We start from the raw sequence: 12620 nt of genomic DNA on the forward strand, positions 1-12620 counted from the left end.
AACTTTTCTTCCTTTTGTTGGGTTACTTTATCTATTTTTGTGTCTTAACTCAGGTATCGGTATATAGTGTTACACTCAGAAGTACACCTACAGATCATTCTTACTTGACTAGCTAATGCAACCAGAGACACTGATTTCTTGACACCTTCTCAGACTCATGCCTTTCTGTACTCAGCCCTAACCATTCCCACTTAACTTTTACGATCGTGGCAGAAAGAAATCCAACTAGTAGATGACGGAAAACAATCAATAAATCCACCTGCAGAAAACCCAAATGTGAAGTACTAAGAGGCTTTACATTATCTTCTGACCCTCTCAAAGAATTTTAATTAGGAAGACATGTAATGCCTCAATTGTCTTGGATTTTTAGGTCCTGAACAAAGTACATATACTCATTTATGATACTTTATTTCCTTTACTTCTGGAAAACTCTGATGATGCCCAATTACTAGTTGCTTACCTAAATAACATTTTATTTTCTTGGCAGGTTGGAATTCAATATAATGAAAGAATTCAGTTATGTGTTTGCTGTATGCCCACATGTCAGCTCAACTACTCCATCTTAATGCAAGTTGAACATTTGTTTTCACTCTCTTTATGTGGAGGGGACTGAATTTTGTTTGAGCGTTGTGAAAAAAGATAACATTAATATCTGTCTGCTGAAATGGCATACATTCTTTTCTATACGGTGAAAAAATAGGTTGTACAACTGGTTTCGTTATTTTGGATAATCAAACATATTTTTGCCTAATTTTAAAATAATTAAATTACATACACACACACACACACACACACACACACACACATATGTATATCCCTAAAAGATGATTGAAAAAATTTACTGTGGCTGAATTTCATATAACTTTAAAAATCTGAAATAACTTTTAAAAGATGCCCTGTTAAGATCTTCTGAAAATTAAACATTTATGCTCAACAAAAGATTTCACCAAAAGAGTAAAAAGAGAACCTACAGACTGGAAGAAAATTTTGGCTATTACAAATCTGACAAAGGTCTAATCTCTAAAATCTACAGGAAAAGCCAACGCCTCTATAATCAAAAGTCAAATAATCCAATTAAAAAATAGGCAAAGGAAATGAACAGACACTTCACCAAAGAAGACATTCAAACAGCTAACAGACCCATGAGGAAATGCTTGTGATCACTAGCCATTAGAGAAATGCAAATCAAAACCACAATGAGATATCACCTCATCCCGGCATTACTGGCACGAATCAAAAAAAACAGAAAATAACAAATGTTGGAGAGGCTGTGAGGAGACTGGAACTCTTATGCATTGTTGGTGGGAATGCAAAATGGTACAACCATTTTGGAAGATGATATGGCGCTTCCTTAGAAAGCTAGAAATAGAAATACCATATGATCCAGCAATCCCACTCCTAGGAATATATCCTAGAGAAATAAGAGCCGTCACACGAATAGACATATGCACACCCGTGTTCATTGCAGCATTGTTCACAATAGCAAAAAGATGGAAACAACCTAGATGCCCATCAACGATGAATGGATAAACAAACTATGGTACACACACACAATGGAGTATTACACAATGATAAAGAACAATGATGAATCTGCCAAGCATCTCGAAACATGGATGAATCTGGAGGGCATTATGCTGAGTGAAATAAGTCAATCACAAAATGACAAATATCGTATGAGACCACTACTATAAAAACTCATGGAAAGGTTTCCACACAAAACTAAACAATCTTTGATGGTTAGGAGGGAGGGGAGGGGTGGGGTGGAAAAACACTAAATAGACAATAGATAAGTGGTAACTTTGGTGAAGGGTAAGACAGTACATAGTACTGGGGAAGCCAGCACCACTTGTTCACAGTAAGGTCATGGAAGCTCCACGGACAAATCCAAACTCCCTGAGGGACCGAATTACTGGGCTGAGGGCTAGGAGGACTATGGTCTCAGGGAACATCTAGCTCAACTGGCATAGCATAGTTTGTAAAGAAAATGTTCTACATTCTACTTTGGTGAGTAGCGTTTGGGGTCTTAAAAGCCTGTGAGTGGCCATCTAAGATACGTTGCTGGTCTCACCCCTTCAGGAGCAAGGGAAATGAAGAAAACTAAAGACACAAGGGAAAGATTAGTCCAAAGGACTAACAGACCACAACTACCATGGCCTCCACCAGACTGAGTCCAGTACAACTAGATGGTGCCCGGCTACCACCACTGACTCCTCTGACACAGGTCACAATAGAGGGTCCCAGACAGAGCTGGAGAAAAATGTAGAACCAAAAAAATTCTAACTCAAAAAAAGATCACACTTACTGGTCTGACAGAGACTGGAGAAACCCCAAGACTATGGCCCCTGGACACCCTTTTAGCTCAGTAATGAAGTCACTCTGGAGGTTCAACTTTTAGCCAAAGATTAGACAGATCCATAGGACAAAATAAGACCAAAGGGGCACACCAGCCCAGGGGCAAGGACTAGAAGGCACAAGCAGACAGGAAAGCTGGTGATAGGGAACCCAAGGTTGAGAAGGGAGAGTACTGAGATGTCATGGGGTTGTTAACCAATGTCATAAAACAATATGTGTACTAACTGTTTAATGAGAAGGTAGTTTGTTCTGTAAACCTTCATTGAAAGAACAATTAAAAAAAAAGTCCTATGCATTAAAAAATACCAGATTACAGGAAATAAGTGAGTGACATATTGCCATTGTCCTATGTAGGTTAATGGCTTGAATTTCACTCCAACTGTACTGCGATTTTAAAACTGATTTCATTAATCTTTTAAGTTTCATCTGAGCCTCAACCATCAGAACATTCTGACTCTTTTTAGATGACTGGCACTATAGACTAAAAACTACATCGATATAAGCATTAGTTGTTCCATATGTATTCTTCATGTCATTTCTATGAAAATCAAAGTATTTTCCTCCAAAAAGAATAACAGCAATATTTTATCATTTTGATTAAAATAAATACAGACTATATGTAAATTTATATATCTAGAGGACACTAAGCTTTAAAATATAAGATCTTCATAAAGCACCCATTTTTTAGCTTAAGATTTAAATATTAATAACTTGAGTTGTTACTAATATTTAATAATTAATACTGGGTTGTTATTAAATATTAATAACTTAGGGGAAAAATGGCCTTTAAGGCCAAAATAAATTCTTCCCAGAACAGATGCAGACTTCAGTTCTGCTTATCATAGAGCACAATATCCCTTTCTTATTTATGCTAACCAGGTTTACATGTGTGAGATCTGAAATTTAAAAAAACAACAACATAATTCAGTTCTCAACTTTTAGAAATACGCTTTGAACAGCATTTATGTATTGTTTCTATCAGATCTTTGAGCAAAATTGTTCAAATTTACACATGTATAAGAACTCTAGAAAGTTTCCTATATTTTCGGTTGGTCTATATACATTTAATAAAATTTTCTTCTTATTACCACGTTTCCAAACTCAGAAAGATTGTTTCTATTATCTTATTGAACAGCAGAGGTCTCCAAAAACAAGCTATCCAATAGAATAACTAATATCAAGCAGAAAAGTATTATATGAAAAAAATCCATTGTGTGTGGATCAAATCCTAACTACGCTCTCCAATTTTTTATCTGAATGATAGCAGTGTTTTTTGGTGTTTTGTTTATTTGTTTGATTTTGTTTTTATAGTGGCTTCTTTTGACTGGGAGAGACTTTAAAAATAGATTTCCACAGGATTAGGATTAGGATATGAACTATTTAAAGAGCATATTCATTATCAATGACTCTATCCTTATACTACATAAGGGCCTTGAGATGGGGTCAGAAGAGGATAGGAGAATAATTCATCTCTTCACCACCTCTGACTTCTCCCTCCTACTTAGTCCTCTACCGCTCACCCCTTTCCCTTGGGAATAACAGCCTTACGTGTATACATATGTTTGATGCCTTATACAGTAAGATTTTCTTAATGAAGAAGAGAATATTTTAGAGTGGCTTTCAACTACTTTGAGGTAGTGGAAGAAAATAAAACTCCTCAGAACTAGAATTCTCCTGCCCCTATTTTCCTCTTTCCACCCACTAAAAAGAAAAAAAAAAGTGGCCGTCAAGTCGATTCTGACTCATGGTGACCCCATCTGTGTCAGAGTAGAACTGTGCTCCACAGGGTTTTCAATGGCTGATTTTTCAGAAGTAGATCACCAGGCCTTTCTGCTGGGGCACTTCTGGGTGGACGCCAACGTTTTGGTTAGCAGCTGAGCCCATTAACCATTTGCTCCACCCAGGGACTACCTTTCCATCCAAAGCCCTGCTTATATTTGACCTTTACCTGAGGGGAAAGAGATACACGTTTTCTCCAATTGTGCTAATATGTGAAGCCCAAACTTCAAATTAAAATAAAGAAAAGGCAGATTTTATCTGTAGAAATGTAGCACTGGGACTATTTTGAAATTTTAGAATAGACTATATTGATAAGTAACTAAATGTGTAGATAACTTATATAATTAATATCACACAGTCTTTCACAATCGCAGTATAAATGAGAACATCTTATTATGGGTACCCATAAAGTACTTCTGAGATGAATCTGTTTATTCACTGTAGAAACGCTGAAACTCAAAAAGGAATGGTTTTATCACTGGAATTTGAAGGTCAACGCTCAGTATCTCTTTGTGCCTTGACTGCAATTACATACCATAGTACTCCCAGCGTGATACAGGTGCCACAGCTATCCCACACTTGAACACGCCACTTCCCGATCCAAGGACCATTGAGGTTACATACCCTCCATATGACTAAGGAACAGAAAGAGTTATTTTTATGGAGGTAAAGGAATAGGGACATATGGTAAGCAAGTCGCAGTTTCCACATTTCTCACATCTTTATATACTGTGCCTCTTTAGAGATAGAAAGCATGGTAGACCAGGCTTAAATTGGCCTTAATTGGCAGTTTCTAAAGACTACACTTCAGAGACCTGGTCCGTTTTAATGCTAGATGTAGGAGAAAATGCATGAAAAATTTGCTGACCGTGGTAAATGGGTAGTATCAATTCAAAGAAAAAAACAAACTAACACTAAATCTTTACTGCTTTTGACTCATAGGAAAGTATCCCTCCTTTCCTACATCCCTCCCTCATCACAGTAAACAAAGTTGTAAACATGGCTCAGTACAGAGTCTAGAAGGTCACTGCCTAGAGATCTCAGACATTTTCTCTGGCTCTCTTAGCTTAAAAATGATACACACACGATTTTCATCTCCAAATGTTTACATACAAAAGATAAATTATCCTGCTCTGGGTTATACTCACTAAGGAATGCATACAGACTCATCAGCCAAACAGCTACTCACCCAGCCCCAAATTGCAATCCGTTTGTCATCCACAAATCTCATTTTTGAAAATTGTCTAAAACACATGGAAGAAGTCCATGAATTAGTAGAGAAAACTAAGATAAGTGCACAAATGTGAAGCCCTGCCATTTGTTCTCTACTTCATTCTATTAAAAACTAAGACTAATTACTGCCAGCAATCAAATCAACACCTGAGATAAGTGTCTAGAATGTCTACCATTTGAACTTAAGGTCCAGATGAACAAGGTTTACTCTTGTTGGAGTCCATAAAAATTTTGTCTGTGTGTGTATGTATGTGTGTCTGTGATTTACAGAAAACAAATCCTGGCAGTTTTTTTTCACAGCTTTATATAAAAATTTGCAGCCCAGATGCACTTTTCTTTACATAATTGAATTTAAATCTCTCCAGATGTTTTTCAGTTCAAGAGAGGCTGCTCCTGCAACGGAGAAACATGGGGGCAAGGAGAACATCTGGGTAGGGCTTAGAATGTCTCCGGACCCCCTACCTGAGAACTAAAACACTAGTCTCTAAATAAATCTCTTCTATGTTGAGTGTTGATTAGTTAGCTCAGCAAAGTAATTTTTCTTTGATGGATTAAGGAAGTTTTTTTGCCTTTAAACTGTGTTCAGAATGATATCCATGGAAAGAAATGAGCAAAATGTTTTTGTGCACCTATTTGTAACCTTACATCAAAGGCAATTTGTTCGCTGAATTGGACACATAAAAATGGCTGAAATGGTAAATGTATTGCTATATATAGTTTACCACAATTAAAGCAAAACAAAACCCTAGGGAAATTTTTAAAAATCTAGCAAATGAGACTTAATTTTGGTGTACTGTGGAGGGAGGGAGGCAGGACAGTCTCGCACTGACCAATACGTGACTTTGAAAGTCTTTGGGTTATCAATTGATAATCTGTGTTTTAGGCTGCTCTGAGTTAAGCAATATTAGAGAAAAATTAAAAATAAGTAGTTTCAACTTATCTTCTCAATGTAGACTTCTAAAAATGGAAGAATAATGTACATGCAGAAATGTGTACCAAATCTTAAGCATACAACTTGATACATCTTTATAAAGTGTACATATCCTTGAAACCTGAATCAAGATTGAGTGCATTACTGGCACCCCAGAAGCCTCCCAGTCATTTCCTTGTTTGCAAAAGAACAAAAAGAAATATTTTTTTTAATTGGATTCCATAAAAATTTTACCTGAATTTGTGTAATCAAATTCACAAATTGAAAATTGACAGGTAATCACGTATCATTTGGACCTTTGTCAGAAGTGACTTCTATTTTGATTAGATGATTTTGCCTGGTTTTGGACTTTCTATAAATTGAATCATGCAGGATCTACACTTTTGTGTCCAGCTTCTTTCATTCACCAGTCTGCTCCTGTGATTCATCCCTGTTGTTGTGTATAGTTTTTTTGTTGCTGAAATAGTATTCCATTGTATGAATACATCACATCTCATTATCTTTTTAACTAGAGTTGTGTATTGAGGGTAGTCAATTCTGTAATTTTAGGACTTGAGTTGGTCAGATTTGAGGGGCCCTGTAAACCATGCCCTATTTCTCACAGAACCAGTCTGGATAGATAAAAACTCACTTTTATTTCACAGCTTCGCTCTGGAACAAATTTGCCCTCTCTCTAATCTAACTCTTCATCCACTTGCGGATACTTAATAAATGGTCTGCCATCTTCTTCTCTTTGGTTGTTCATTTTCTCAAAGGTATTTCTTTCCACCCATCTAATTATTTGTGACTCTGCATTTCCTGGTTTTTGATTTAACAGCATTGTTTTTAACCATCCCACTTGTTATGCTTCCCCACATATCTGTACAGTTGGTCGTGGAAACTCAAAGATTACGTTTCCCATTTACCAGCTGAATGCAGTAGAATGTAAGCATTGGAGAGAGACCTAGATCCAAATCCTGTCACACTTGGGAAGTTACCTACCCTAAGAGCCTCCATTTCTTTACCTGAAATGTGGCGATAGAATACCCACCTCCAAGCACTGCTGTGCAGCTTCAATAACAATGCAGGTAAAACACTTCCCTCATTATGTGCTCATTAAATGGTAACCATTATTCATGATTAAAATCTCTCTTAAGTCAAATCACATCAATGTATAGTCCCATTCTGGAAAGTACAAGATCAGATGTGATTCATACTTAATGAAGCCCTTATAATTGTGACCAATGATGATTGTGCTCCATAATTTTCTGACCCAGGCTGTATAAGCCACTCCTTGTACTCCACGGCTGTCACTCTCCTGCTTATCCTTGACTACAAGGATGGGTTTGCTTATTTACATTTATCCTTCAGTTTGTCCACATGTGTTTGATGAATTTGGAGTCTGTTCCTAGATGACGGTAGCATATATCAACTACCTTTCTATGCTCGCACACAGAGAGGAATTTGGGAAATGCTTTTTTTTTTTAACTTTATATAAATCTGTAATGATATAGATTTTTATCTAAATATGATAACCTTCACTAAAAATCTACCCCCAAAATGAAAGGTTACAAATTCATCCCAGGACAACGCAAATTCTTTACACTTTATGACATTAAACTATAAATTGAAAAAAAAATCAGATGACCTTTGAACTCATCACTTAGTCACTCACCTGGCTGCTTCAATTTGATCTTCAACTTCAAACGTTCCCAGTCTTCTGTTTATTGCGTGCATGATCTTATCTCCTTGGTAACCACTTCCTCTGCCATCAAAGCTAGCTACTATAATGTTTTCTGTGCTTGCAAGGTAAGTAGCCCAGTTGAGTCTGAAGACAGTATCTGCTTTTTGACTGCAGGGGCCTGCATATCTGTGAAAGATTCCAAATTGTTAGCTTTCGTGGTTTTCCATCAAATGAAGAGTACTAGCATTTCTCTTCCCTGTGGACAAGAAATGTACATTTTTCCTGATCATGAGCCTGAAATCATGCCAGCCGCCAAGGTGTCCAGAATGGATCCTCTAAAACCTGGTAACACAAATCTAGTGGCTGTGTTTCCTGCAAAGATGCCCATCAGTTTTATCTTTGAAGATTATTATCCAACACAGACTTCACAGGCTGACATTGTCTAAATATTTTATATCTTGGAAACCAAAGAAATTATTACCCTGATAGTTGGGAGAGGGAGCTGTGTAATGAAATAATCGTGATGATAATAATAATGCTGATGACAATAAATGCAGCCTTGAATATATCTTTAGGGTGTATCTTGAATATATCTCAGTTTACAAACACTTCTAGACTGCAAGTATATTTCCTAGGTTGTAACATCCTTGAACACTCTGACTGCTGTATCATGTTTTCCATTTCCTACAATTCCCAGCACAATGTTGCACACTCTAAACAAATCATTGCGGAATGCACCAAAATACAAATGAATGCTATTACTTCCAACTGCAAAGGAGAAAGAAATAGATTGTACTGGAAAATAGGTATACTGTTTTGCATTCTATTTATTAACATGTTTAACTCTCTTGCATCTGCAGTTTTTACAGGTGTCTTAGTCATCTAGTGCTGCTATAACAGAAATACCACAAGTGGATGGTTTTAACGAAGAGAAATTTATTTCCTCACATTTAAAGTAGGCTAAAAATCCAAATTCAGGGCATCAACTTCAGGGGAAGCCTTTTTCTCTCTGTCGGCCTTGTTCTCTTCGGTGTTGCCCCAGACTAGGAGCTTCTCTAAGCAGGAACCCCGGTCCAAAGGACGTGCTCTGCTCCCAGCACTGCTTTCTTGATGGTATGAGGTCTCCCATCTCACTGCTCACTTCTGTCTTTTATATCTCAAGAGATTGCCTCAGGACACAATCCAGTCTTGGAAACTGAGTCCTGCCTCACTAACACAACTGCTGCCCACCCTGCCTCATTAACATCATAGAGGCAGGATTTACCACACACTGGAAAATCACACAATACCAGGAATCATGGCCCAGCCAAATTGATACACACATTTTTGGGGGGACACTATTCAGTCTATGACAACAGGCTACCATCTACTCCACACATAGCTGTGCACACCATCTCCTTCAAGCCCTCTCACTGTTCTGTTAATCAAGAGCAGCGCCCTATAGCTCATTGCATCTCACTTCAATGTGTCATCTTTGAATGATCTACAGGACTTCTGGCCCCTGATCTTCTCCATTGACTACTGCTGCCCTCGCTCATCTCTCCTACCTACCCGCTCACTATCCCCTACACAGGATTGGGCAGTTCCTTCCTCCCTGCCTTTGTTAATGTTTTCTTCCTTTTTCTTAGCAATAGCAGTTAAAAAAAACTTTAGTTTTAAACAAAATATTTTTTAAAATTGTATTTAGTAATTTAATGTTAAACTAAATACTGTAACATTCTCAGCTTAAAAGGAGAATGCATTCATGTATTTCTTGGGCAAGCAAACATTTTTTGACAACATGTGAAATGTCTTGGCTCTCTCAATGACATTAAAGTTGGTAGAGAGTAACAGCTTGCCTTAATATTAGGTCTGTCTCAAATTACCTAACCCATGAAATTAAAAAGGACTTTAAAAAAAAAAAAAAAAGCAAAGATTTCGACCTCTGAAGAGAGGAGGAGGAGGGACAACAGCAACAACGACAACAACAAAACGAGCAGCTGCTGAGGCTGCTTATGTACAGCCAAACACCTCATGGATTTCGTCCCCTGAGTTGGAGGTTTAGCGTCATGGCTTCATGGGACATCTCAGGTAACTGGCTTAATAACATGTTTAGTCATTCTGTTCTACCTTCTAGTTTGTTTCGTAGTGCCTGGGGTATTAAGAGCTTGCAAGTAGCCATAAAAGGCACAACAACTGGTCTCTATTCACCTGGGGCAACAGAGGAAGAAGGAGAGTCAGGAATAGGAGGAGGGTATGGAATGTGTGGCTAATTGCCTCCATGAACAACTGCTTCCTTTGCCATGAGACCAGAAGAACTGGATAGCGCCTGGCTACCACTGTTGAACATTCTGATCAAAGATTCTGTATAAGAATCCTGATCAAAAGGGGGATGGTACAGAACAGAATTTCAAATTCTCATGGACTCCAGACTTTCTGGAACCATGTGGGCTGAATGAACCCCTGAAACTATTGCCCTGAGTTAATCTTTAAACCTTAAACCAAAAATATACCCTGAAGTCTTCTTAAAACCAAACAATAGTTTAGCTTAACTAGTAAAAAATGTCTGCCTTGAGCATTATGCTCTTTTAAGAACTATCTATATCGAATCAAAGCAACAACAGTGACTAGAAAGACAGATAGGAAACTTAGGGGGCAGTGAGTTTATGTTAATGGGGGAGGAACAACTCAGAAAAGGAGAGTGAGAATGGCTGCACAACTCGAAGAATGTAATCAATGTCACTGAATTGTATATGTAAAATGGTTGAATTGGTGTATGTTTTGCTGTGTATATTCTTAACAAAAAAAAATTAAATTACAAAAAAGTGAGGAAGAAGAAAAAAACTGAACAGAAATGGACACTAAACTTACTGTGGTTTTTATAGTTTTTATAATGAAGAAGAGGTCTAATAATCGCTTAGTGGGGAATCAAAGAAGATAAAAAAAATATTACTCTTTCCCTAAGGATTCTTTTAATATCGGGACTAAAGCCTAAAGCAAATTAGTGTCACCACAGTCAATATTAGGTTATTGTCTTAAATGAAAATCAAATAGCCCATCAGGAAGTTTAAAATTACCCATCGTTACCTTTCTTTGAGCTTTTATGTTTGACTTTCATGGAATAATGATTATAGTGCAAGGCTGTGTATGATGCTAATAGCTATTGCTTCACTTTTGGTAGTAACAACAGAAAAGTGATGTCCCTGAGCTTCAGTTTTCTCTTCTATATAACCCTTTGGTGACTCAATTATTTTCTGCTTTGAATTTTTTGTTGCTACCATGAGTTTTCATTAATGGAAGCGTGCTGAATCACTGAGTGTGTCTGAATTTTGGGTAGGTAGTATGGATTTTTTTTTCTTGCCCTCTCGCACAAGCCTCCTGTAAATGCTTAGTGGTACATATAATGTAACACTAATTATACCCCAGAGTCCTAATTGGGGTCTATTGGTACATATGTGTTACAAATAGAAATTTTCAAAATTTCTATTTTTTCTGTAAAAAATTCAGACACCTCATACAATACCCTGTAAAAACAGTAATTTGCAGCACATGCCCATTTCTTTGGATTCAGTCATAAAAGTCCCTGCCTTGCGGCAGCCCACACCATCAGCAGTACAGCAGCTTCCCAATAAACCTCAGGGCTGAAAAAGTTCATGGTCACTATATGTACCATCAGGCATGAAAGGGATAATGTGCTCAATAAAACCCACCACATAGGTTTTCCATGTGAACAAAATAAGGCAAATTATACTAAGCACCTGACACAGGGCAGTCACTCAGAACACTTGTTAGTTTTGTTTTGCTTTAATAAAAGAAATGAGGCAAGCTAGGACAGGAAAAGTGGCATTGTGGCATTATGGGTGAGGCCAGGACAATTTTTAAAGGATTAAATTAAAATGCATTCTTAATAATTACTAAAAACATTTTACAAATCTGCTATATTTTAGAGTTCACATGAATTCTCATTAGCTGTTTCAAAGACTGTGGTTTCAGAACTTTTCAGCACTTCACCAAAAACAGGAATGGAAAATACCGGGAAGTGGTATTTGAGGAACTAAAGGAAGCAGAGACTAATGAACAGAGCAACCAATGGGAAATGTTTGGGCAACTTTGGGGAGTAAGGAAATTGTGAAGACTGTTAATACCCATCTTTTGCTTGTTAAAATGTCCAGGACTTAAGAATTTCTTTGGTAACTGCCTTAAGAGTGAGAGGAAACAAAACAAAACAAAACAAAATCCATATGCCACAATGATGGAAGAGGCATGTCTACGTTCCCTACTAGGAAGATGGAAGAAAACATAGGTTGAGGCTTTGAGAGCAAAATGGAAGGAGGAAATAGTAAAACTGCTTTACAATGATTCAGGAAGAGAGCAAGGATGCATTTTTTGGCTCTATTTTTCAGTAACTGCACTGGGCAAAAAAAACATATGATGCTTAACTTCTAAATCGTTCCCTTCTCTTGAATACTTACACGTCTAACAGTAAAGGATATTTCTTGGACTCATCAAAATGGGCTGGCAAGATCATCTGATACCAAAATTCTAAACAAACAGAAAGATTAATTAGTAAAGTTAACAACAATTATTAGCACAAGATTTCCTTCCTTATCTCCATCAGTGATAAGTTGTATCTAGAGTTTAACAATGTACTAAATAAGAATAGAAAAAGGAAATGAACTGTTT

The 12620-nt window shown here is 37.2% G+C and overlaps 1 protein-coding gene across 9 annotated transcripts in view; it reads right to left on the reverse strand.

Moving 5' to 3' along the window:
• DPP4 (dipeptidyl peptidase 4) overlaps window positions 1-12620 on the reverse strand; it is a 100887-nt gene that overhangs the window by 14150 nt on the left and 74117 nt on the right. For all 9 annotated transcript variants that reach the window (XM_004375425.2, XM_023730472.1, XM_023730475.1 and 6 more), the window contains 4 exons: window positions 12410-12479; window positions 7950-8144; window positions 5321-5375; window positions 4667-4766 (listed from right to left, as the gene is read on the reverse strand). In XM_004375425.2, the coding sequence (XP_004375482.1) occupies window positions 4667-4766; window positions 5321-5375; window positions 7950-8144; window positions 12410-12479 (420 nt within the window). The remainder of the gene's footprint in view (window positions 1-4666; window positions 4767-5320; window positions 5376-7949; window positions 8145-12409; window positions 12480-12620) is intronic.

The sequence above is a fragment of the Trichechus manatus genome, unplaced genomic scaffold (genome assembly GCF_000243295.1).
Source record: "Trichechus manatus latirostris isolate Lorelei unplaced genomic scaffold, TriManLat1.0 scaffold00036, whole genome shotgun sequence".
NCBI classification, from domain to species: domain Eukaryota; kingdom Metazoa; phylum Chordata; class Mammalia; order Sirenia; family Trichechidae; genus Trichechus; species Trichechus manatus.